Source organism: Bombina bombina, chromosome 2 (genome assembly GCF_027579735.1).
Source record: "Bombina bombina isolate aBomBom1 chromosome 2, aBomBom1.pri, whole genome shotgun sequence".
Classification (NCBI taxonomy): Eukaryota; Metazoa; Chordata; class Amphibia; order Anura; family Bombinatoridae; genus Bombina; species Bombina bombina.
The window spans coordinates 696,278,173-696,305,099 of NC_069500.1; the positions used below are offsets into that span (position 1 = coordinate 696,278,173).

General features: G+C 35.8%; 1 protein-coding gene across 1 annotated transcript in view; it reads left to right on the forward strand.

Moving 5' to 3' along the window:
- The first annotated feature begins 11,279 nt into the window (after positions 1-11,279).
- The window catches only part of GRIN3A (glutamate ionotropic receptor NMDA type subunit 3A), a 754,984-nt gene continuing 739,336 nt past the window's right edge, over positions 11,280-26,927 (forward strand). Inside the window, exon 1 of the mRNA XM_053702674.1 lies at positions 11,280-12,023. Coding sequence (XP_053558649.1) covers positions 11,286-12,023 — 738 coding nt within the window. The 5' untranslated portion in view covers positions 11,280-11,285. The remainder of the gene's footprint in view (positions 12,024-26,927) is intronic.

The window sequence follows — 26,927 nt, forward strand, 5'->3', positions numbered from 1 at the left end:
TGCAGATTGTACATTTCAAAGGAAAATATGTACATTTTGGTGCCTTAATTGGACCTCAGTGCTATGATACCCTTATGTACCCTTAAAATGGTGCAAATTTGGCCTTTTAATGGTACTGCCCCAGTGACAAGCCCTTTGTACCTCTTGATGGGAAACTTGTACTCAACACAGCATATACTAAAATGCTGTTACATCAAATGCGTTAAATATACATTCACCTATTTCAAAAAAGAGAGTTATTACAGATGATCCTTAAAAAATATTCAAACTTTATTCCATCAGTTAAAACACTTGATCCACCTTGGTGCAAACATAGTCTAGGAGGTGGTCTTACGCGTTTCGGCGTGAGCCTTAATCATAGACCATAGATCACCTGTGCACCTTACACCTTTTTAAAAGCAAGGTAACATTTCTTATGGGTTAAAACAAACACACCTATATTACACTTTGATATACCCTTACAGGAAAATGGCTAAATAAATACATAACATTACCTTATACTACATAATGAATAAATGGGCATATCACTCTTTTAACAATGTATCCATATACTGATACATACATAAAGGAGGGATACAGGTATCATATGAAGAGAAACACTCAGAGAAACTTGTACAATGTCTGACAACGCATTACATTCAAATTGTAAAATACTATCCGCTAGATTTAGTTTTGTCGGTAAAGACCAGCGTAGGTAACGCTGCTTTTTTTCCCAGCGCACCCTTTAAACAATGCTGGTATTTAGAGTTGTCTGAGGGGCTGCGTTAGGCTCAGAAAAGGGTGCGTTGAGCCTAATTTAGCTCCACTTCAACTCTCAATACCAGCGTTGCTTACGGTAGCGGTAAGCTGGAAAAATGTGCTTGTGCACGATATCCCCATAGGAAACAATGGGGCAGTTTGGGCTGAAAAAAAAAAAAACCTAACACCTGCAAAAAAGCAGCGTTCAGCTCCTAACGCAGCCCCATAGTTTCCTATGGGGAAACACTCTCTAAGTCTGCATCTAACACCCTAACATGAACCCCCGAGTCTAAACACCCCTAACCTTACACTTATTAACCCCTAATCTGCCGCCCCCGCTATGGCTGACACCTGCTGTATATTATTAACCCCTAATCTTCTGCTCTGTACACCGACGCAACCTACATTATCCATATGAACCCCTAATCTGCCATCCCTAACATCGCCGACACCTATATTATATTTATTAACCCCTAATCTGCCCCCCACAAAGTCGCTGCTACCTAACTACACTTATTAACCCCTAAATCTGCAGACCGGACCTTGCTGCCACTATAATAAATGTATTAACACCTAAACCGCCGCACTCCCGCCTCGCAAGCACTATAATAAATAGTATTAACCCCTAATCGGCCCTCCCTAACATCGCTGCCACCTACCTACAATTATTAACCCCTAATTTTCTGCCTGTACCATCGCCGCTACTATAATAAAATTATCAACCCCTAAACCTAACTCTAACCCTAACCCTAACATAAATATAATTTAAATTAAACGAAATAATATTCCTAAAATTAAATAAAATAATCCTATTGAAAACTAAATATTTACCTAGAAAATAAACCCTAATATAGCTACAATATAATAAATAATTACATTGTAGCTATTTTAGGATTTATATTTATTTTACAGGCAACTTTGTATTTATTTTAACTAGGTACAATAGCTATTAAATAGTTAATAACTATTTAATAGCTACCTAGTTAAAATAAGTACAAAGTTACCTGTAAAATAAATCCTAACCTAAGTTACAATTAAACCTAACACTACACTATCATTAAATTAATTAAATAAATTACCTGCAATTAGCTAACTTAAAATACAATTAAATAAAATATTATATAATACAAAAAAAACAAACACTAAATTGCAAAAAATAAAAAAGAATTAGAAGAAGTTTAAACTAATTACACTTAATCTAAGCCCCCTAATAAAATAAAAAATCCCCCCGAAATAAAAAAATGCCCTACCCTATTCTAAACTACCAAAGTAATCAGCTCTTTTACCAGCCCTTAAAAGGGCTTTTTGAGGGGCATTGCCCCAAAGTAATCAGCTCTTTTACCTGAAAATAAAAATACAATACCCCCCCAACATTACAACCCACCACCCACATACCCCTACTCTAACCCACCCAAACCCCCCTTAAAAAGATTGAAGTTCAATCCGATTGGCTGATCCAATCAGCCAATAGTATTGAGCTTGCATTCTATTGGCTGTTCCGATTGGCCAATAGAATGCGACCTCAATACGATTGGCTGATTGGATCAGCCAATCGGATTGAACTTCAATCTGATTGGCTGACTGCATCAGCCAATCAGATTTTTTCTACCTTAATTCCGATTGGCTGATAGAATCCTATCAGCCAATCGGAATTGAAGGGACGCCATCTTGGATGACGTCCCTTAAAGGAACCTTCATTCGTCGGGAAGTCGTCGGTTGAAGAGGATGGCTCCGCGTCGGCTCCTGTGAAGATGGCTCTGCTTTGGATGGATGAAGATTGAAGACGCCGCCTGGATGAACACTTCTACCGGATGGAGGACCTCTTCTTGCCCCGCTTGGATGAAGACTTCTACCGGATCAAGGACCTCCTCTGCTCACCTTGGATGAAGAATTCGGCTCAGCTGGGTGAGGTGGGTTAGCAATAAGTTTTTTAAGGGGGGTTTGGATGGGTTAGAGTAGGGGTATGTGGGTGGTGGGTTGTAATGTTGGGGGGTATTGTATTTTTATTTTCAGGTAAAAGAGCTGATTACTTTGGGGCAATGGCCTGCAAAAAGCCCTTTTAAGGGCTGGTAAAAGAGCTGATTACTTTGGTAGTTTAGAATACGGTAGGGCATTTTTTTATTTTGGGGGGATTTTTTATTTTATTAGGGGGCTTAGATTAGGTGTAATTAGTTTAAACTTCTTGTAATTCTTTTTTATTTTTGTAATTTAGTGTTTGTTTGTTTTTTTATTATAGAATAGTTTATTTAATTGTATTTTAAGTTAGCTAATTGTAGGTAATTTATTTAATTAATTTATTGATAGTGTAGTGTTAGGTGTATTTGTAACTTAGGTTAGGATTTATTTTACAGGTAATTTTGTACTTATTTTAACAAGGTAGCTATTAAATAGTTATTAACTATTTAATAGCTATTGTACCTAGTTAAAATAAATACAAAGTTGCCTGTAAAATAAATATAAATCCTAAAATAGCTACAATGTAATTATTAATTATATTGTAGCTATATTAGGGTTTATTTTCTAGGTAAGTATTTAGTTTTAAACAGGATTATTTTATTTAATTTTAGGAATATTATTTTGTTTAATTTAAATTATATTTATGTAAGGGGATGTTAGGGTTAGAGTTAGGTTTAGGGGTTAATAATTTTATTATAGTAGTGGCGACGGTGCGGGCGGGAGATTAGGGGTTAATAATTGTAGGTAGGTGGCGGCGATGTTAGGGAGGGCAGATAAGGGGTTAACACAATTTATTCTAGTGTTTGCGAGGCGGGAGTACGGCGGTTTAGGGGTTAATACATTTATTATAGTGGCGGCGAGGTCCGGTCGGCAGATTAGGGGTTAATAATTGTAGTTAGGTATCGGCGACATTGGGGGCAGATTAGGGGTTAATAAATATCATATAGGGGTCGGCGATGTTAGGGGCAGCAGATAAGGGGTTCATAGCTATAATGTAGGTGGCGGCGATGTCCGGTCGGCAGATTAGGGGTTAAAAATGTTATTATAGTGGCGGCGATGTGGGGGGGGGCTCGGTTTAGGGGTACATAGGTAGTTTATGGGTGTTAGTGTCATTTTTAGCACAGTAGTTAAAAGCTTTATATTCATGTATTAGCCCATAAAGCTCTTAACTACTGACTTTTTTTGGCGGTAGGAGTCTTGTCGGTAGAGGGTCTACCGCTCACTTCTCCCAAGACTCCAAATACTGTCGTTAGGCAAATCCCATTGAAAAGATAGGACATGCAATTGGCGTAAGGGGATCTGCGGTAGCCTGGATTTGCGGTAGGGAAGCGAGCGTTAGACCCTTTCCTGGCTGACTCTAAATACCAGCGGGCGGTAAAAAGCAGCGTTAGGACCCCTTAACGCTGCTTTTGACGGCTTAGGCCAAACTCTAAATCTAGGTGTATATGTGATGCATACTTCATATTATATCTCCTTAGTAATTCATATGGGTTAATTCATACAGTAAACCTAAACCTTGATTTAAAAAAAAAAAAAAAAACTATGATACAAGGGCATATATCTGTAACTACTATTAGGAAAAATGTTTAGTATAGCTATTTGGGTACTACTCAATATTAAATATAAAGCAGTCTCACATTCATCAGAGAGCGTCACCAGAAACAAGTTTTTCTATGTATCTTATCTTATTAAAGAACCTTTATAAAATCACACTTTCATCTATTTATTCCCAGTAACTCATTATATCCATGTCAGAATTATATCCCCATGGTATCTGGGTTTTCAATTTATGAATCCAGTATATTTCTTGTTTACAGAGGGTGCAAAATTTATTGCCACCCCTTGGATAATTCATGACCTGTTGAATAGCTGACCATGAGAATGAATTAGTGTTTTTATCAAATGTTTGGAGAGTTCTGAACATTGTATATTAATTATAATATACAAGAGATGCTCCCTTATATGGGTACGTACATCCCTAGTGGTCATTTCAATGTATTGTCCCTTACATATGAACACTCAATTAAATATATTACAATTTATATTTGGAGGTGCAATTAATACACCCCCTAGTTTCAAACACTTCTCCTGTAGAATGGGATACAAATTGATCTGTGATATTTATATAGTCACAAGCTTTGCATATTTTGCTCCCACATTTATAAGTTCCTTTGTGTCTTAACCATCAACTCTTAGAGGGAGGGGCTTTAAGCATGCTAGGTGACAATATATTCTGTAGACTCTGACCTTTTGAGTAGACAAATCTACACCCTTTATCAATTTTGCTTTTAAAGATTTGATCTCCATAGATAATGGGGAGATACTTCTTCACTATTTGACATATATCTTGATATTGATTTAAGTACTGAGTTATAAATATTGGCGAAGTGCCTTGATGATTATTTTATTTGGATAGCCCCTTGCAGACAGTCTCTTTTAAATCTGTACTCTCCTTTTCATAAGTCTCAATACTCGAGCAATTCCTTTTAACTTATAAGTTGACCTTTTACTATACCACTACAAACATGCTTTGGGTGATTACTAGCAGCATGTAATATAGTTTTGCCCGAGATTGGCTTACGATATAGGAGAGTATTTATCTTATGGTCCTCATCATTTCCTCTTAAGGTAATATCTAGGAAATTAGTCTCTTTCTTATTCCGTTCATGTGTAAAGGTTATAACACATTCCAATTTGTTTAAGTATCAAACAAAATGTTCAGCATCATTCTCATCCTTATTCCATATTATGACCAAATCGTTTATAAATCTGTTATATAGACAACTTGAATTTAGTCCATAGACTATGGTCCTTTCCCACCAACTTAAAAATAGGTTGGCATATGAAGGGGCAAATTGTGCCTCAAACATAAAGTAGTTGTGTTCTAGGAGAATTTGAGTTATCTCAAGAATGTATTCTATCATCCCCCCATCAAAGTCTGAACCTTCTTCTAGAAAATATTTAATAACTTTTAAACCAAGATGATGGGGCATGGTAGAATACAGAGATACTATTTCTACTGTTAGCCAGCTATGAGTACTATTCCATTTGAAATTTTCTAAAGTATTAATTATGTGTGTAGTATATTTAATGAAGCTAGGAAGAGTATTCACCATTGCTGAAGAATGTCATCAAGCCATTCAGAGAGTGGCTCTAGAAGAGAGCCATTCCCTGACACTATCGGCCGGCCTTTGATATTGTCCAAACCCTTGTGTGTCTTGGGTAAGTGGTAGAATATAGGGGTACGAGGGTGCTCAAGCAGTAAACAGTCAAATGTATTTTTATCAATATAACTATTTTCCAGTCCCATATCTAAGATATTGGATAGTTTATTTCTAAAAATATAAATGTATATAGGTATTGGTGTCTAAAATCTGACGTTTGGCTTCTGCCACATACCATTCTCTGTCACATACCACAATGTTACCCCCTTTATCTTATCTTTTATTGACCAGATCCTTGTTGTTCTGTAAATATGTAAATGCTTCTATTTCCTTATATGATAGGGTTGGTCTCTTATGTGTACCATCTATTTTAAGTTGTTTTCAGATCCTCTACAACACTCTTATGGAAAAGTTCAAGGGATTTACCCCTGGTCTGCAAGGGATAAAACTCAGATTTATATTTATATCCCACATGTTCCTTTTTACACTTGTCTGTTTCACATGTCACACTCTCTTGTTCTAAATTCTCCAATATTTTTATTGTTTTAACCTCCTCAAAACACATGGCATTATCAGTACTTATAGTGTTAGTCTTCTCCTCTAGAATCACTCTTCCCACAGAAATGTTTTTTTTTAGGGTAAGACCTCTAACAAATTTATTTAGATCCAGGATAGTGTGAAACATATTAAAACTGTTAGAGGGACAGAAACTCAGGCCATAGCTAAGGACTTTAATCTCAATTTCTGAGAGGGGATATGCAGATATATTTATAACAGTTTGATCCCCTATAGGTATAACAGATTTCTATGCATCATATGTTGTGTTTTTATATTTTTGTTTCTCTCAGTAGATATATGCTTTGTCTTACCCCTCCTTGAGTGTAACCCTTTTTCCACTACTCTTATCTTGGGTGGACTCCCTCCCTTTAGTTGTAGTGTGGCCTTGTGAAAAAAACTGTTTTTCCTCTGTTTCTTTAACATTACTTTCTGATCTTAAAGTCGATACTACCGGATTTTTGTTTGGCACGTGCTCCCAATGATAGACTCCCTGATCCTCCTGCCTGGGGTTCTATAGCACTTCCACTCTGTCCTGTTATACTAATAGCCTGTGTAGTTTGTGTTGTCTGTGCCTCATATCCTGACTGTTCTGTCTCTTGTCCTGAGTGTTCCTTATCATCATCTGTAGTTTTTATTATTGTTCTTATTATTCATATTTTTGTTAAAGTTTTTCCCTTGTCTATTTTGTCTCCCATTCTTTTTATTTCTTGACCCCTTTCCATTCTCCTTTGTATATTCTCTACGTCTCCTGTTCTTTCTACGCCAAATATAGGCTCTTAGATTAGAATGTTTAGTTTGAATAATATCTTTTTTCGCCCCTTCGACTATCTCAAGGAGTATGATATCCATAGTGTTGATTTCACTTTGTAATTTAAAGGACCAGTCAACACAGTAGATTTGCATAATCAACAAATGCAAGATAACAAGACAATGCAATAGCACTTAGTCTGAACTTCAAATGAGTAGTAGATTTAAAAGTTATGTATTTTCCACTCCCCCTGTACCATGTGACAGCCATCAGCCATTCACAATGCATACATGTACCATGTGACAGCCATCAGCCATTCACAAATGCATACACACTTATTCTTGCACATGCTCAGTAGGGAGCTGGTAACTCAAAACGTTTAAATATAAAAAGAATGTGCACATTTTGTTAATGTAAGTAAATTGGAAAGTTGTTTAAAATGGCATGCTCTATCTGAATCATGAAAGTTTAATTTTGATTGAGTGTCCCTTAAAGGATTTGTTCTCTCAAGACAGTAAATTGAGCACCTACAATGCTCTTGTTCATATATATAAGTATATAAAAATATGTCTAGCTTTAAATAATAATTAAAATAAGTAAAATTACAGTTACCATACTGAAGTTGATGATTTTGGAAAGTGTACTCATAAAGCAGGTCCTAAGACTCTGCCACTGGAATATGCAACCATTTCAACCAATGGATGGTGCTGTGTTTCACAATGTCCAGGAACTTTTAACCAATAGATGGCACTGTGTTACACAATGTCCAGGAACTTTCAACCAATAGATGGTGTTACACAATGTCCATGTATGTGACTGGGGAATGGTCACAATTCCCAATTTTTTTTTTTTTTTTAAACGGGTTCATAAACAGATCTTGTTTATTTTATATAGTTTGTAATTTAAGTCAATACTGTTGCTTTATGTGTAAAAGTTATCATATATCTTGATGCTCTAGATATAAACATTAAAATGTTAATTAAGTGCTTGTGTGCTGTTTAGAACCAGTAACACAGCGTCAGTGAAGATATGGGATGTTAAGTATTTTTATTTTTTTGTCCACCTCTTGCATATACCCATCAACTATTAAAATTTAACTATTTTGCTGTACATGTATGTTGAATTAATTTTGGGTGATTTTCAATCATGTGTTCATGTGGAAAACTCTATGTAGCCTAAGTATAAAATAACCGTTTACCATCTTGGGAAATAATAACGCTCAGATGAACAAATTATATGGACTCATAGGGTTTGGTAGTCTTGAATAACCGATCCCCCTCAATCTTTTGGTCACAAAAGTGATTGTACTTTTTGGGGGGAATTAAATGGGACAGAAATTGACCCTTTGACAGTTCAAAACATATTTAGTACATATTAGTTCCTTAAAGTGTAATTATGATCCATTGAGGGTACAACCATAACAGTTGTACCCTAAGTATTCACAAATGGACCTCAACCGTACCCTTTTTTTCTGAAGGTGTAGTTGCCCTTTTTGGAGAATCCAATCTGGACTTTTTACTGAAGAGGTAAGGCTTGCCACTGTCATTTATTTAATAACATTAAAAATGTTATATTACATCCTCAAAGTGTTCATGCATGCCAACTGTACCTCTTTTGGAAGAACAGTTTATCTAATAAAATCAAATGTTCTGCTATCAAAAGCCCCAAAATAGCACTCTTATTTGATTATTTTATTGCTGAGAATAGGAAATCCAACCCTTCAATGAATGTAATTTCACAATTCACTGCATTGTTTCATAATAGTCTATGTGAAAAACTATGTTGTTTTTTTCTGTAACGCCTGTTATAATTTAACGTTCATGATTCAGATACAACATGACACTTTTAAAACACTGTGTAATGTAATGTACTCTCATTATCATATAGCACAGTCTTTTTACATTCACACTTAGTGAGGCGCCAGCTCCTACTATACAAGTGCAAGAGTTCATGGTATATACATACTGTATATGAATCATTGGCTGATGGTTCTCAAAAGATACATGGAAAGGGAAATGAAAGGAAACTGAAATTAATCAGATTAATATATATATACCAGACATCCCTACTCTCCCTGAAGTTCAGGGAGTCTCCCTGATTGTAAGAGCGGCTCCCTGATGCCAGCAAATGGAATGCAATCTCCCTGAAATTCCAAGTACCATGATCCAATGTGGTTCAAATCTGGAAAAGTGTTTCTTTAAGGAATGCCTTTAGTTGCTGGGACGTTATAGAACCCTCAAAGCATGCACCAGTAACAAAAAAGCCCCCACTGATTTTAATAAAATAAAACACAAATACTACCTTATTTACTGAACGTAATTAAACTTTGTATTATAAAATATTTAAGCATTCAACAAGCGTACGATCACTGGAAAATAGGTTTGTTGTATGTGGTTGTGCAATAAAACTACTCTTTTTATAATGTGACTTTAGTGAGAAGCTACTTTAATGATAAGTCCCTATCTTTTTTAGGGTTTCAAGGTGTCCAATAACTGGGAGGGGGGGGGTGGCGGCGCAATAGCGGGTGAAGCCACCTCCCTGAAATGAGTTTTTGCAGGTTGGGATGTCTGAGATATATATATATATATATATATATATATATATATATATATATATATATATATATATATATATATATCTATATATATATATATATATATATATATATATATATATATATAAAAATCTCGTTTGAATTGCAAAGTAAGTGTTATTGCATTATCTTTTTATTATCCATTTGATGATGCAATTCTATCATATTTAATAGTCATTGTATTTCACTAAAATGAAAGACGTTTGCTCCCTAGAAGTGGTAAATACTCCAAATAACCAAAAAATTATGAAGGTGTCTCCAGAATTCGTATAAATTGCCTTTTTATAAACACAAACACTTGGTGGAAACCATCACTATAGTGAGAGATGATAATGGTTGATACACAGGGAATATTAACAGATTGCTTGCAGTTTGAGGTTTGTAACAGGACGGCTAACACGTCTTACAAAACAGCATTTATTCTCCACAACAATTTCTTTAGCCACCACATTTATAATTTGTTATATCTAGCAGTAAATACATGGGTAGTTTCAATTGCAGGTCACGCTATTCACATACCGTGCTAATTTCGCTATTCACATACCGTGGTAATACCCCTGTTAGACAATGCTACTATTAATTAAAATGCTAGGGGAATGAAAATGACACTTTCTACAAATTATAAAAATAACAAATACAATCGACATTAAAGCTACAAGAAATACGTGTGTTAATTAAAAAACAAGCACTAAACTTAATCTCTTCTCTCCGCAAATCACTACTACCACTCATTACTGCAGCAAGATGAGAGGCGGAGAATCGTTTGTGTTGCATTGTGGGCAATGTAGTTTAAGTAGACAAATGAAACGCGCGTTAAGAAGTTCTAGAACTACATATCCCAGTAACCATTACGCCAAACAAGAAAAGAGGTGGTGTTTATCTATTTTGCTTTTTGCTGTTCTTTCAGTCAGTGGGAGTTTAGCGCAACCAAGCGACCGATCAGTGCTGTATCTGCAAAAACTAGCAAACACAGAAACTTTTGGGATGTAAAATCACGAGCTACACCAGTTAAGGGAAATAAATCAGAAATCAGTAAATGAAGTGCATTTTCTTGTAGTTTGTATTGATTTACTTGTTTCTAAGACGAACATGTTGTGGTTTTGAAAAAAAAAAAAATATTTGTATTGAAAAGGCTCATTTTAATTCGAGATATTTGTGACGGATTTCTAGTTCTGTATGGATTTTGAATACTGATGCTAACCAGGCTACTCACAGACAAGTTTGCTGATTGAAAATATTTGCACCTGCAAGATGATCAACTGGGGCTGGAGCCGGGAGCCTTTTGTGTGTCACGGCATATTTCTATTTTTTCTACATTCGGCTTTTCTTCGTACATGATTTTTGGAGTCAATAAGCCGTCCACTGAGAAAAACACCCAGAACTTTTCTGGGTAGGATGATGCTATTAGGAGCGCTCTTCTGGTAATAAGACGCTTTAGAGGAACAGTTTATTTTATTATTATTTTTTTTGCCTGGACTTCGGGGGTGACTGTTGCTACTGCTGGTGCTTCTCTCCTTTTGCCTTCTCTATGCCAGTGATGTTTAAATTGAGTTGTTGGTGCCTGGCGCTGAGCAGGATCTGCCTGCTTATACCCTGTGCTCTGGTCCTAGCCAGGGTCCCAGGCTCATCCTCACATCCTCAACCCTGTCAGATCCTAAAGAGAATTGGACACACCGTGAGGATCGGCGCTGTCCAGCTGCAGCCCTGGAAAACCAGGGGTATGGCTTCTCACTACACCCGTGCCTGGCCTGGAAATGAAGTCGGGCTACAGAAAATGGGAACAGATCAGGGTCAAGATGCCAATGAGGGTGTAGATGGTGGAAGTCGGCCAAGAGAAGCAGATCAGCATGAGTTAGTGGGACCTAGGATGGAAAGAAAGTCGAACCCGGGTTCAAGAAACCTTTATGGTTATAAAAGTAGAGAGGAGCTGTTATTTCCCAGGGATGCTCTCCTGTTGGCAGTGGATAACCTTAATCGAGTGCCAGGTCTGTTGCCATATAATCTGTCTTTGGAGGTGGTGATGGCCATAGAAGCGGGTCTTGGAGATCTGCCTGTTCTCTCTTTTTCACCATCCAGCTCTTCCTGGAGTAGTGATCCCGTTTCCTTTCTTCAAAGCGTCTGTCATACAGTTGTGGTCCAGGGGGTCAGCGCTATACTTGCATTTCCCCAAAACAAAGGGGAAATGTTGGAATTGGAGTTTATCTCATCTACATTGCAGATACCAGTTGTAAGCATTGTTAAAAGCGAGTTTCATCGGAAAACCGAGGTAAGAATTAGTTTGTTGTACATTTATCAATGTGACAAAATAAAAGTTCAGATGTGTTTAAGTCAATCTACAGCGGTTTCAAAGTAATCAAACAATTATTTAAATATACTGATCTACTAAGATAGGGTTGTTTTTGGTTGAGAAATATTTGCCATCAGTGTGTTCAGCACCATGGACAGCGATCAGAATCTTCACAGCTTTTTCAAACCCCTGCTCTGTCCCAAAAGCATTAGTTGTTGTCTACACTTTGCCAGGTGAACAGGAGGCTCTGCATGTCAGCATTTCTGTATTTCTATTACTTCTATCTACAAACCTATATGCATTAAGTAATGCTGCAACTCTGCTGCTGCTGGCCATGATTACGCTGTATGTCCTATCCTTGTCAAGATTTTTATTTCCACTAGATTACAACCAGTTTATATCTCAGGGTTATTGCATGCTTGCTAATTGCGTGGATTAATTATTTTACTGATATACAGTGTGTTTCCTTCATATTTCAGTTAGGAAAATTATATCTTACAATCGCTGCATTGTATGGTATTTTTCACAGTAGGTGGGGATGAAGATGTTAGAGTAGTGGTTTTGCATATAAACGTTTTGCCTTTTGTGGGATGCATGAAAAATGAACACTTCTGTTCCTTATTTATGAAGATACTTGTGATACAACTGTATAATTGTGACCTTGAACTTGCATTTTTAGTTCTATATTTCACTGCTATAAACTGTAAACAAATAGAGTTCCATGATGATCCTTAAAATTATGCAAAGTTTACTTCAAACTGCCCCATGTCATGCACTTGTTAAATAATATTCTATTATATGGGAGTAACTTTCTACACGGTTTCCTAATATATCAGGTTATTTCCAAGCACTTGTCCAGAATCGTTTTATAGGAAACTAGAAGAATTAATTTAATCTGCCTGGTGATGGCTAATTAAGTTTTATCTACAGTGTGCGATTTCAGTCTTCTGTACAAAGCAGCTGCATAAGGAAAGTTGATAGAAAACAGGTGCAAATAGCACAAATGAGGAGATGTATTCTGCTTCCCATAATTTCTGCATAATGTGCTATAATAAAAGTCACAAGTGCAAACAACTTCCTGTCATTAAACTGCACTGTGTGTATTGTTATGATACAGTGGTTTCCTACTTTAACTGATGACAAAAATTTAATTAGCCCTTGAGCACCAAATAGAAATCTCTAAAAAAAACATTTGATTCCCATTGGATTTTTAGCTGTCACAATATTTTAGTTGGCTTAATTACATGTCACTGGTAGTTTACTCAGCAGTATTACAATGCATTTACAGTTATATATAATCTTTACTTATTTTACCATATTCAGTGCATGCAGTGCTGTTGTAGCAAATACAGCTATTATACAATGTTTACATTTTTACTTAATACAATATTGTAATGCCAATACATCTCTCACAAAAGGGTTGCATTATTTATTTTGAAATAACATATTTTTGTAATTTCTCTATTGCATGGCTCTAAACCTACTTTCTTAATAAATATGTTCCAGAGAAAAATGTATCATTCCTATAACACCTTGTTTGGACTGATTTACTGGTTATATGCATCTATTTTGTACAAGAATAATTGTTTCCTTAGGGTTGGTGACAATGATTAAACATTTTGAATGGCACAGCTACTTAGAACTACAGTTTTCACTTATATTTAGGTTTTTGAAAGATTTCAACATTCATGTTCCTAATAATAATTTAAGTATAAAATACAGAGTATAGGATATTAAACTTGTTACTCATATATCAAGTGTTTAGATGGTTACTCAGAAAAGCCAAAAACTAAGATAGATAGATAGATAGATAATTGATAGCATTACATTAGTCTTGAAAATCATGTGAAAATTCAAATGTGCCAATACCAATAAAAGTACAACATCAAAAATATAGTGTGCCAAAAAGTAATATAAATAACTTGTAGCTATTGAAATAGAACAATCGGGATTCATTTATAAAGATGCAAAAGCAGCTTTACAGCCCCTGCATTTCAGGCTTGTGTGAGAGAGCCTGAAATGATAGTTAAAGGGACAGTTTATTCAAAAAAATGATTCCCTTAAATGTGTTCCCAATGAACCACTTTACTTGCTGGATTGTATTAAATTGTTTGGAAGTATTTCCTTTACCCTTATATTGGCATTTGAAATAGTTGAATTAGCCTGTGGTATCTCCTCCTATTCTGAAAGTTTTTGGCCTTAGGGCCAATCTATAAATAAGATGTGTAAACACAGCCAGCAGAATAAATTACACTCCCAGTGGAGTATAGAAGAGATAAGATAATGCAATGTTAATTTTCCATTGTTCTCTCCAAGTATTGGTGATTGGTTTATAGACAGATATAAGATAAAGATACAGGTCTATGCACACAATGTGATAAAGTGATAAGATCTGATTATACCTACAAGCTCAACCCATTTTATTAGGTGGTGGCTTTAAAACACAAAACCAGCTAATTCATATACACAAATAAACCTTAAAAAGCAACTTCTCATACATTTTATACTCTGCAGCAGTTAAAGAAGTAATTGGCAACACATTAAAGTACAAACAATTTTCCAGTATTCTGTCCCTTTGAGTAGCAGGATTTTAAGACTGCTGTTATTTAACCTCTCTGCCACCTAAAGTGTGGTGTTTTTCAATAATCCCCATCAGATCTTATAGGGATGATTGATAGATCCCCCTTGCACATGATTGGCCAATCAAGCATGGGTCGGAATTGTACAAGCAGCCACTTGTGCAGGGTTTAACGCAGGCAGCAGATGCTGCCCAGTCACCGCAAGGCTGGGCAAACAATGTTCATTACAGCGAACCTTGTCTGCTTACTGTTTGATAAATGGAGCCCCTAGTGTAGATTAATAATATGATACCAACTTTTAACTTTTTACAAATAGTTTAATAATTGTAAAGTGCTTAAGTGTCATCAATCATTTCTAGATAATAGCAGTCATGCACCAACAGTCTTCCAATATGTTTGATTAAGATTAAGGCATAACATAAATAATTAGTATAAATACATTTACCCATAAATGTTAAGGCTTTGAGGGTCTCTCATTTTGTATAATGAAGTAGTTATATACAATTCCTTTGTTGTAAAACCAACATAATGATTTTGGCGGACCTAAATGCAAAGTTTCACGCTAATAAAAATATATTAATTGATATTCTTCTTTTATAGCTTGCTTGTTATGAATACAATGTTCTCTTCTACAAGAGTTAGACATCTCATAAGACTTGGTTAAGAGTGAGACTCCAATATCTGCCTCAATTAAAAATTATTTTGGTAACATCATGATGTCTGTCCAAAAAATGTAACCCTCTAACCATTTTGTCTAAAAAAGTTAAAAAATATCAGAGAAAGTTGATTAAAGACAGAGACTTTGAGTCAAGTCAGAGATGCTCTAGAGAAAGCAGACAACAAAACAATGAAACTAACTGACTTAGAAATAACCTGAGAATTTGATCAACATCAAACAGAATTAAACTTTGCAAAGATATTTGAAATTGAGTTATAAAGCAATGTTAGGGCTAGATTAAATAATGCAAGCTGCAAGAGCTTTTTACCAGCTACAAGTAGCAAATCATCAGCTATTACACTTCACTTGCTACAAATGGTAGCAAGAGATCATGTAGAGTAGCCAGAGGTTGTTGCGGCCTATACTTAATGGAATATTTGAATACATTGTAGCTAAAATATCATACAACACTTGCTGCAAATTTCTAAGATGTTGCTACATCTGTTTTTGTTACAAGTGAATTAAAAACTTGTAAATTCAAAGTAGTGGGATATTTTTGTTGGTAAAATATAGATTGCATAGTTTTTTCTGTTTGTAAATTTAAACAACTTTCAATTTTGATTTGTTCTCTTGGTATTCTTAGTTGAAAGCTAAACCTAGGAGGTTCATATGCTAATTTCTTAGACCTTGAAGGCCGCCTCTTATCTCAATGCATTTTGACAGTTGTTCACAACTAAAGGGGGTTAGTTCTTGTGTGTCATATAGATAACATTATGCTCACACACGTGGAGTTACCTAGGAGTCAGCACTAATTGGCTTAAATGCAAGTCTGTCAAAATAACTTAAATAAGGGGGCAGTTTGCAAAGGCTTAGATACAAGGTAATCACAGAGGTAAAAAGTGTATTAAAAAAAAAACTGTGTTGGTTATGCAAAACTAAGGAAAGGGTAATAAAGGGATCATCTATCTTTTAAAACAAGAACAATTATGGTGTAGACTGCCCCTTTAAGTTTATTAATCTTACCTTTGGTATATCTGTCAAGACACTATAAAATATGATTAAAACCAAATTTAATAGATATATACTAAAATGGAGTTAGCAGTAATACCATAGCATTTGTAAAATATACTTATGGTTTTAAAACAATAAACTATATGAATATTAATCTTTGCCATATACTTTTTTTAAAAAAATATATATTTGTGTGATATAATGTGCATTATTTGTTAATTATTTTAAGTCTTATGCAATGAGGAAATTTATATTTATTTATATATTAAGATAGTATTGCAAGTGTAACTTCTTTTTTATAAATATAAATACACTCATTATTTCTTGTAACTTGTAACAAAGGGGGAATCAATCTTATTTCAATCTTATACAGCTACTTTGTCCTGTAACTGCCCTACTCCGACTTTAACACATGGGCTTAAAGCATTTGAAGCTGTTGCTATGGTTATGTAAGCAAAATATGCGACTGAAGCACCTACAAGTGTAAGTTGGTTATGTGAGTCAATTTTAAAGAATTACTCTAAAAGATTTATCATATCAAGGTATATATGCCTTCTTATAGAGACCCCAGCCCCCTTGTGGGGATGTGTCAGGAAGTAATGGAATTCTCACAAATAAAGTTAAAAAAAAAAAAAAAAAAGAAAAGGTAAAAGTCTGTTTAAAGGATAAATAACACATATTGCATTGATTTTGTATTAATTATAACCTGCTGCTTAGTGTTTTTTTATTACAAGGACTGTTTTATATACATTTAGGTAAATTTGATATAAAGTCAGTGCAGTGTTTTTCCATTGTGTATAGACCCCTGTCTGTTTTTAGATATGCTTTTATGATTTATAGCTTTTGAACCACATTACTTGCAAAAAAAGGCTATCATTATTATTTCTATTGGATCAATTCAGGTTCTCAGAGTTAATGAGACTGGGATTCCATACAAAAACAAATACGCCTAGATTTAGAGTTCTGCGTTAGCCGTCAAAAGCAGCGTTAAGGGGTCCTAACGCTGCTTTTTACTGCCCGCTGCAGCTCACTTTCCAGCTACAACTTTTCCATACCGCAGATCCCCTTACGTCAATTGCGTAGCCTATCTTTTCAATGGGATCTTCCTAACGCCGGTATTTAGAATCTTGGCTGAAGTGAGCAGTAGACCCTCTACCGACAAAAACTCCAGCCGCAGAAAAAAGTCAGTAGTTAAGAGCTTTCTGGGCTAACGCCGGTTTATAAAGCTCTTAACTACTGTGCTCTAAAGTACACTAACACCCATAAACTACCTATGTACCCCTAAACTGAGGTCCCCCCACATTGCCGCCACTATAATAAATATTTTTAACCCCTAATCTGCCGACCGCACATCGTCGCCACCTACATTATCCCTATGAACCCCTAATATGCTGCCCCTAACATCGCCAACACCTACATAATATTTATTAACCCCTAATCTGCCCCTCCCAACGTCGCCACTACCTACCTACACTTATTAACCCCTAATCTGCCGACCGGACCTCACCGCTACTCTAATAAATGTATTAACCTCTAAACCGCCGCACTCCCGCCTCGCAACCCCTATAATAAATAGTATTAACCCCTAATCTGCCCTCCCTAACATTGCCGACACCTAACTTCAAGTATTAACCCCTAATCTGCTGACGGGACCTCGCCGCTACTCTAATAAATGTATTAACCCTTAAAGCTAAGTCTAACCCTAACACCCCCCTAAATTAAATATAATTTTAATCTAACGAAATAAATTAAATCTTATTAACTAAAGTCTTCCTATTTAAAGCTAAATACTTACCTGTAAAATAAACCATAAAATAGCTACAATATAACGAATAATTATATTGTAGCTATTTTAGGATTTATATTTATTTTACAGGCACCTTTGTATTTATTTTAACTAGGTACAATAGCTATTAAATAGTTATTAACTATTTAATAGCTACCTAGTTAAAATAATTACAAAATTACCTGTAAAATAAATCCTAACCTAAGTTACAATTAAACCTAACACTACACCTTCAATAAATAAATTAAATCAATTAACTACAAGTACCTACAATTAAATAAACTAAACTAAATTACAAAAAATAAAAAAAGATTACAAGAAGTTTAAGCTGATTACACCTACTCTAAGCCCCCTAATAAAATAACAAAGCCCCCCAAAATAAAAAAATTCCCTACCCTAATCTAAATTAAAATAGTTAACAGCTCTATTACCTTACCAGCCCTTAAAAGGGCTTTTTGCAGGGCATGCCCCAAAGAAATCAGCTCTTTTGCCTGTAAAAAAACACAATACCACCCCCCAACATTACAACCCACCACCCACATACCCCTACTCTAACCCAAACCCCCCTTAAATAAACCTAACACTACCCCCCTGAAGATCTCCCTACCTTGATTCGTCTTCACTCAGCCGAGCAGCGATGGACCTAAAGAAGACATCCGAAGCGGCAGAAGTCTTCATCCTATCCGGGCAGAGGAGGACATCTGGACCGGCAAATATCTTCATCCAAGCGGCATCTTCTATCTTCATCCATCCGACGAGGAGCAGTTCCATCTTCAAGACCTCCGGCGCGGAACATCCTCTTCTACCGATGACTACCGACGAATGAAGGTTCCTTTAAGTGACGTCATCCAATCAGCCAATCAGATTCAAATTTAATCCGATTGGCTGATCCAATCAGCCAATCAGATTGAGATCGCATTCTATTGGCTGTTCCGATCAGGAGTTCGGCGGTTTAGGGGTTAATACATTTATTATAGTGGCGGCGAGGTCCGGTCGGCAGATTAGGGGTTAATAAGTTTAGGTAGGTAGCAGCGATGTTGGGGCGGCAGATTAGGGGTTAATAAATATAATATAGGGGTCGGCAGTGTTTTGGGCAGCAGATTAGGGGTACATAGGTGTAGGTTGCGGTGGTGTCCGGAGTGGCAGATTAGGGGTTAATAATAAAATGCGAGGTCAGCGATAGCGAGGGTGGCAGATTAGAGGTTAATAAGTGTAAGATTAGGGGTGTTTAGACTTGGGGTACATGTTAAGGTGTTAGGTGCAGACTTAGAAAGTGTTTCCCCATAGGAAACAATGGGGCTGCGTTGGGAGCTTAACACTGCTTTTTTGCAGGTGTTAGGTTTTTTTCATCCCAAACTGCTCCATTGTTTCCTATGGGGGAATCGTGCACAAGCACGTTTTTCCAGCTAGCCGCTACCGTAAGCAACGCTGGTTTTGAGAGTTGAAGTGGCGGTAAATATGCCTCTACGCTCCCTTTTTGGAGCCTAACGCAGTCCTTCAGAGAACTCTAAATATCAGCGTTATTTAAAAGGTGCGGGGGAAAAAAACACGCATAGCTAACGCACCCCTTTGGCCGCAAAACTCTAAATCTAGCCGTTAATTTGTTAATGTGTAAACTTGTCTATAAGGTCTGACAAAAATATTTTATGGTTGCAATAACAAATGTAATTTAGCAATCAAGTTTGATGTTTTAACCAAGGGAAATGACTGAGATACACATTTTTGTTGCAAAACAAGAAATTTAGGCCTGACCCACAGTGCGTGTTCACCAAATTCATATAGACATCACTAGTTAGTAAGCACCATTTTGTTCACTTGCACTGAAAAATCAGGGAAAAAGAAACCATGCAAATATACTAATTTGACAAAAAAAATGGCATTATTTATTGTGAGGTACTTTATAAATATAACGTTTTGATGACATGCAGCTTCAAAATTGTATTTAATGTTAACTTTCATTTGAATTTTTTTTTTTTTTTTTAAATCTTAACCCAAGGGATCTATTTGAGATGATCCTAATTTGGACCCAGCTAGATACAGATTTTTTTTATAGTAGAGGAGTATGCTATTCTTTGAAGGTCTCATTTCCATTGAGCCATAACTTGGTTTGTGCATGGTCGCAAACCGATAAATATGCTGTTGCAAGCAAATTTGTGTATAGAATGCTTCTGAGGGCGCATTAAACCATAATATCATCAGCCGGGGGCCAGCTGCCAAAAATAGTTTTGCGTCCCATAGAAAGTATTTGAAGCCATTTAGCGCTGATTTACATCTGGTTTCCAATTAAAGCACAAACCCTTAATACGCTGTTAGAGGCTGTTGATACAGTGGATATAGAAAATAATCACTCCCCTTGAAAACAATCACATTTTGTTGCTTTGCAGCCTGAAATAAAGATAGGCACAGTTTTTGTTTGAGAAAATGTGTAAAAATCCTGGCTTGATACTGAGGGCATGTGTACTACAAAATATGTGTATAGCATTTTTTTTTATCCCTGTGACAAAGTGGTATTTAGCGGGTCAAGATAAGAAAAGCAACTTCCCAATGTATGCAATATAACAATCTCTGAAGAGAAGATGACAGTTTTTGTTTATCCAGTTGTAATTACTCAGTGCCACTTATAACATCCAAGAGAAAGATATAACACCAACATGTCAGACAAAATAAAGACAATTCAAAAACAGAATCATTGATTTGCAAAAAGGATCACCGCCTTGTGTCAGTATTTTGTTGAACCACCTTTTGCTTTAATTAAAGCCTTTAGTCTGTTGGGAGATGTCTCTACTAACTTTGCACATCTAGATTGTGCAATATTTGCCCACTCTTCTTTGCAGAACTGTTCCAGTTCCGTTACATTTGATGGTTACTGTTTTTTGGACTGCAGTGTTCAAGTCATGCCACAGATATTCAATGGGGTTTAAGTCTGGGCTCTGACTAGGACATGCAAGGACATTCACCTTTTTCTCCTTCAACCACTGTGTGGTCATTTTTGCTGTGTGCTTTGGGTCATTGTCATGTTGGAAGGTAAACCTTCTTCCCATTGACAAGTTCATGGCAGAGGGCAGCATATTTTCCTCAAGCTTTTGACAGTATTTTGCCCCATCTATTATTCCATCTATCCTGACAAGTGCTCCAGTGCTGGTGTAGAGAAACACCCCCATAACAGGATATTACCACCTCTATGCTTTACTGTAGGTATGGTGTTATTCAGATGGTGAGCTGTATTAGATTTCCTCCAGACATATTGTTTGGTGTTAAGGCCAAATAATTCAATTTTAGTCTCATCTGACCATAACACCTTTTTCCATGTGGCCTCAGAATCTCCTAGGTGTGTTATGGCAAATTTCAGTCATGACTGCATGTGGCCTTTCTTGAGGAGTGGCTTTTTTCTTGCAACTTTCCCATGCAAGCCACATTTGTGGTGAATTTATGATATTGTTGTCACATGAACACAATGACCACTCTTTGTCATAAATTCCTGCAACTGCTTCAGAGTTGCTGTGGGCCTCTTGGTAGCCTGTCTGACCAGTTTCTTCCTCGCTCTTTCATCCAGTTTGGAGCGACATACTGATCTAGAGAGGGTCTGTGTTGTACCAAATGCCTTACACTTCTTAATAATATACTTCAATGCGCTTCTAGGCATTGATAAAGCCTTTGATATTTTCTTATATCCATCTCCTGGCTTGTGCCTGTCTACAACATTATCCTGGAGATCTTTTGACAGTGCCTTGCCACCCATAGTTCATTGTTTGTTTCAGGTGCACTACCAGGGACTGAGATGCTCCAGGAAAGATCTTTTCATGCTGAGCTAATCAATATGCCCACAACTGATCACAGTTGAAGATCAAATGGCTTTGTGTGTGCCATTGACAAGGTGATTAGCTACACCTGATTGAGTTTACAAGTAATTTTAGGAGGGGTGATCCATTTTGCAACTCAGTGATTCCGTTTTTAAATTGTCTTTATTTTTGACTGATATTTTGGTGTTATATCTCTCACTTGGGGGTCGATCCGATATAAAGCGCCGCCCGCAAAAGCCGGCGACGCCAATATTTGCGCGGATTTGGTATCACATATACGGCGTAACCTAGAAGTTACGCGCGTATATTTCTGCCGTCGCCCGCAGTTTTTTGGGCCATAGGCAGGTATACCAAACCCGCGCAGTTTGGTATCCAATATGCAGCGTAAGGACTTACGTGGCGAAAATGGAGAAAACTTACTCCATTTTCACCTCGCCACAAAAAGCAGCCGTAAGAAGCCTTACGCTGACTATTGGAGCCCCGTAACTCCCTAAACTAACTAGAAAATAAACCTAACACCTAACGCATGCGCAATGTCTATCTCCCTGTCAACCGCGATCTGCTAAAATAAACCTAACACCTAACGCATGCGCAATGTCTATCTACCTGTCAACCGCGATCCCCCCCCCCCCCCCGAAATCCCTAATAAAGTTATTACCCCCTAAACCGCCGCTCCCGGACCCCGCCGCCATCTACATAAACTAACCCCCTACTGTGAGCCTCTAAAACCGCCGCCATCTACCTTATCTATCCCCTAATCTGACCCCTTACACCGCCGCCACCTATATAAAAATGATTAACCCCTAATGTAAGCCCCTTACACCGCCGCCATCTCTATTAAAATGATTAACCCCTAATTTAATCTACCTACCCCGCCGCCAGCTATATTATCTATATTAACCCTAAGTATATTATAGTTAATATAGGTATTACATTATATATATTAACTATATTAACCCTAATTATATTAGGGTTAATATAGTTAATATAGTTACTATAGTATTTATATTAACTATATTAACTCTATCTAACCCTAACTAAATTTATATTAAATTAATCTAATTCATTTATAAACTAAAATGTTCCTATTTAAATCTAAATACTTACCTATAAAATAAACCCTAAGATAGCTACAATATAATTAATAATTACATTGTAGCTATGTTAGGGTTAATATTTATTTTACAGGTAAATTGTTAATTATTTTAACTAGGTATAATAGATATTAAATAGTTATTAACTATTTAATATCTACCTAGTTAAAATAATTACCCAATTACCTGTAAAATAAATCCTAACCTAAGTTACAAATACACCTACACTATCAATAAATTTAATAAACTACTAACATCTATCTAAAAATACAATTAAATTAACTAAACTAAATTACAAAAAAAAACAAACACTAAATTACAAAAAATAAAAAAAAGATTACAAGATATTTAAGCTAATTACACCTATTCTAAGCCCCCTAATAAAATAATAAACCCCCAAAATAAAAAAAATTGAATTCTTTGGGGCATGCCCCACAAAAGGCCCTTTTAAGGGCTGGTAAGGTAAAGAGCTTTGAAATTTGTTGAATTTAGAATAGGGCAGGGAATTTTTTTTATTTTGGGGGTTTATTATTTTATTAGGGGGCTTAGAATAGGTGTAATTAGCTTAAATATCTTGTAATCTTTTTTTTATTTTTTGTAATTTAGTGTTTGTTTTTTTTTGTAATTTAGTTTAGTTAATTTAATTGTATTTTTAGATAGATGTTAGTAGTTTATTAAATTTATTGATAGTGTAGGTGTATTTGTAACTTAGGTTAGGATTTATTTTACAGGTAATTGGGTAATTATTTTAACTAGGTAGATATTAAATAGTTAATAACTATTTAATATCTAGTATACCTAGTTAAAATAATTAACAATTTACCTGTAAAATAAATATTAACCCTAACATAGCTACAATGTAATTATTAATTATATTGTAGCTATCTTAGGGTTTATTTTATAGGTAAGTATTTAGATTTAAATAGGAACATTTTAGTTTATAAATGAATTAGATTAATTTAATATAAATTTAGTTAGGGTTAGATAGAGTTAATATAGTTAATATAAATACTATAGTAACTATATTAACTATATTAACCCTAATATAATTAGGGTTAATATAGTTAATATATATAATGTAATACCTATATTAACTATAATATACTTAGGGTTAATATAGATAATGTAGCTGGCGGCGGGGTAGGTAGATTAAATTAGGGGTTAATCATTTTAATAGAGATGGCGGCGGTGTAAGGGGCTTACATTAGGGGTTAATCATTTTAATATAGATGGCGGCGGTGTTAGGGGCTCACTTTAGGGGGTTATAGATATAATATAGCTGGCGGCGGGGTACGGGAGCGGCGGTTTAGGGGTTAATAATTTTATTAGGTTGCGGCGGGGTAAAGGAGTGGCGGTTTAGGGGTTAATAGCATTTTTATTGTTAGGCTAGTGAGGGGGGATAGCGGATAGAGGGTTAGACAGTGCGGGCTATGTTAGGGAGGCGTGTTAGACAGTGCGGGCTATGTTAGGGAGGCGTGTTAGACAGTGCGGGTGTTTTAGACTTTAGTCAGGTTTTATAGGCGCCGGCAGATTCTAACGTGGCGCAAGTCACTGGCGACGCCAGAAATTTGTACTTACGCAGATTTCTGGACATCGCTGGTTTGTCAGACTTACGGCACGTTAGCATCTGACGGCGACCTATATGGGATGGCTCGAGTTGCGAGCTGAAACTGCGGGCGACGCCGGTTCCCTCGCTTGCGCCGCAAACTGCGATCGATATCGGATCGCGCCCTTGGATGTTATAAGTTGCACTGAGTAATTACAACTGGATAAACAAAAAACTGTGTCTGTCTTTATTTCAGGCTGCAAAGCATCGAAATACGATCATTTTCAAGAGGGGTGATTCTTTTCAATACCCACTGTACATTGAAAAAAAACTTACACCCAACTCAACTAGGTGTAAAAGGGCAAAAAAATAGCTTTTTGAAGCCTAGTTACCATTAACATTTTAAAACTTGCAAAGTGTTGTAAACAAAAATTGCAATATGTAAACTTTATTTTTGTCCCATGTATATAAGCAGTTGCACTTATATGTTCTTATAGAAATATCATTATGTATTTACATATAAGAATATATTACAATAAATGTAAGACAAAAATCACAAGATAAAAATAAAAATAAAATAAATGGGAATAGTGAATGTGAACAATACACAAAAAATACATTTATATCAAATATGTGAATTTTAACATTTTGTATTAATGAACTATTCTTTTGAGACAATATGAAAAGTGCTGAATTCCCTTTCAGTTAGGAGATCATAATTTTTGGAAGGTATCTCATTTATATTTGTTTTTATTTTTTAAGGGTCTGCACAATAAAATGTAAGGTATTTATTTTGGATATTTGCTCACCACAGGGTAAATGTTTTACCTTACAAATTATAAGACCCTTTTTTGTATGACTTTATACCAGTGTATCTCAATTCCAGTTCTGAGGGAACACTGATAGGTCAGCTTTTAAGGATATCTGAACTAGAGCACCGGGGAAATGTTCAGCAGATCAGTATTCATGGTTATTAACCTGCTCTCATCTAAGGTAAGTTAGTTGAAAAGTTAGATCTTTGTGTATGACCACCTAGAATACAAAGGCACTGGGTAAAAATTACATTCCTCCACCAATAAATTAGAATATTGGGTTCAAACTTACATTTAACATATTTAAGACCATGAGTTTTCAAACCTTTCCTCAAGCCTCCCTAACAGGTCAGATTTTTAGGATTGCCATGGGTGAGAACAAAGGTTAATATTCGTTTTTTTACAATAATCAGCTGATTATTTCACCTCTGCTCCAGTTCTAATATCCCGATAATCTGACCTGTTAGGGAGGCTTGAGGGCAAGTTTGAAAACACCTGTTCTAGATTGATGGAAGAATCTTAAATTCTTGAAGCCAAAGGAGCCTTTCCATCTAAAACTGAATTTCTGGCTCCTAACTCCTAACTAATATTTATTGGCTGCTTCATAATCTAGGGAATTACTACATTTCAAATGATTGTGACAACCATGTCACATAGAAATGTGTTTGTGATCCGTATTAACAGTCAGAAGTCCATCTTTAACTGATTATAGACTTGGTAAATACTAGAGCGTTTTTATTTATCTATAATTTATATTTTTAAAAGCTTTAAATTAATTCCATATTTTTAAAAGACCACCTAATGTAGTTTGCGGAAAGTCAGCCCCATGCTTAATGCACTCTTCCTTAGATACGATAGATCTCAGTGGTATTTTCTTCAAAAACTTGCTTTCATTCTTTCTTTATTTTTCCCTGTGGAATAATGTGAATTATAAATAAATAAATAGACTGGAAAAGTACAGTGCTATAATTAAGTAATTACAATAGTATAATACGTAAAAAAAAATATAGTTGGTTCACAGATGTTATTGTTAAACACAAATAGTGTCAAACTGTGTCAATGTACTACAAATGCCAGTATGCGCAGGGCAGAACAGAGGAGGCAGCAAGTCACAAATAGATAATGAAGATAAGAGCTGAGCAAAAAAGGGTTCAGTACACATGCCAAGTAAAGCAAGAAGCAGAACCGGGAACAGAGCTATCACACAGACACAAGAGGTTGCAGTGATATACACATAGTGGAGCTAAGAGCAAAGCAGACAACAGAGTTGCAAAATATGCCCCCTTGGCTTTACCAGATTTGTGGACTGTGAAATCATAAGTAAACAGAAATGAATCATATGAAAATAGAAACCCAGTGATTCAGAAAAAAAGATTGTAAAATATGTATTATAATTATTAGATGTGCTGAAGCCATAACCCAGTGTTTCATGTCACAGATAATGTGCTATACACAAATAAAAGTAAAATATTCCAATAGGCATATAGCTCAGTATCTAGAATTATTTTATAGGAAATGTTTAACTGTGCTGAAAATGTAAATGAACCAGCAGGGTATATAAAACTGCACTAGTTCCAATTTAAATGTATACAAGTTT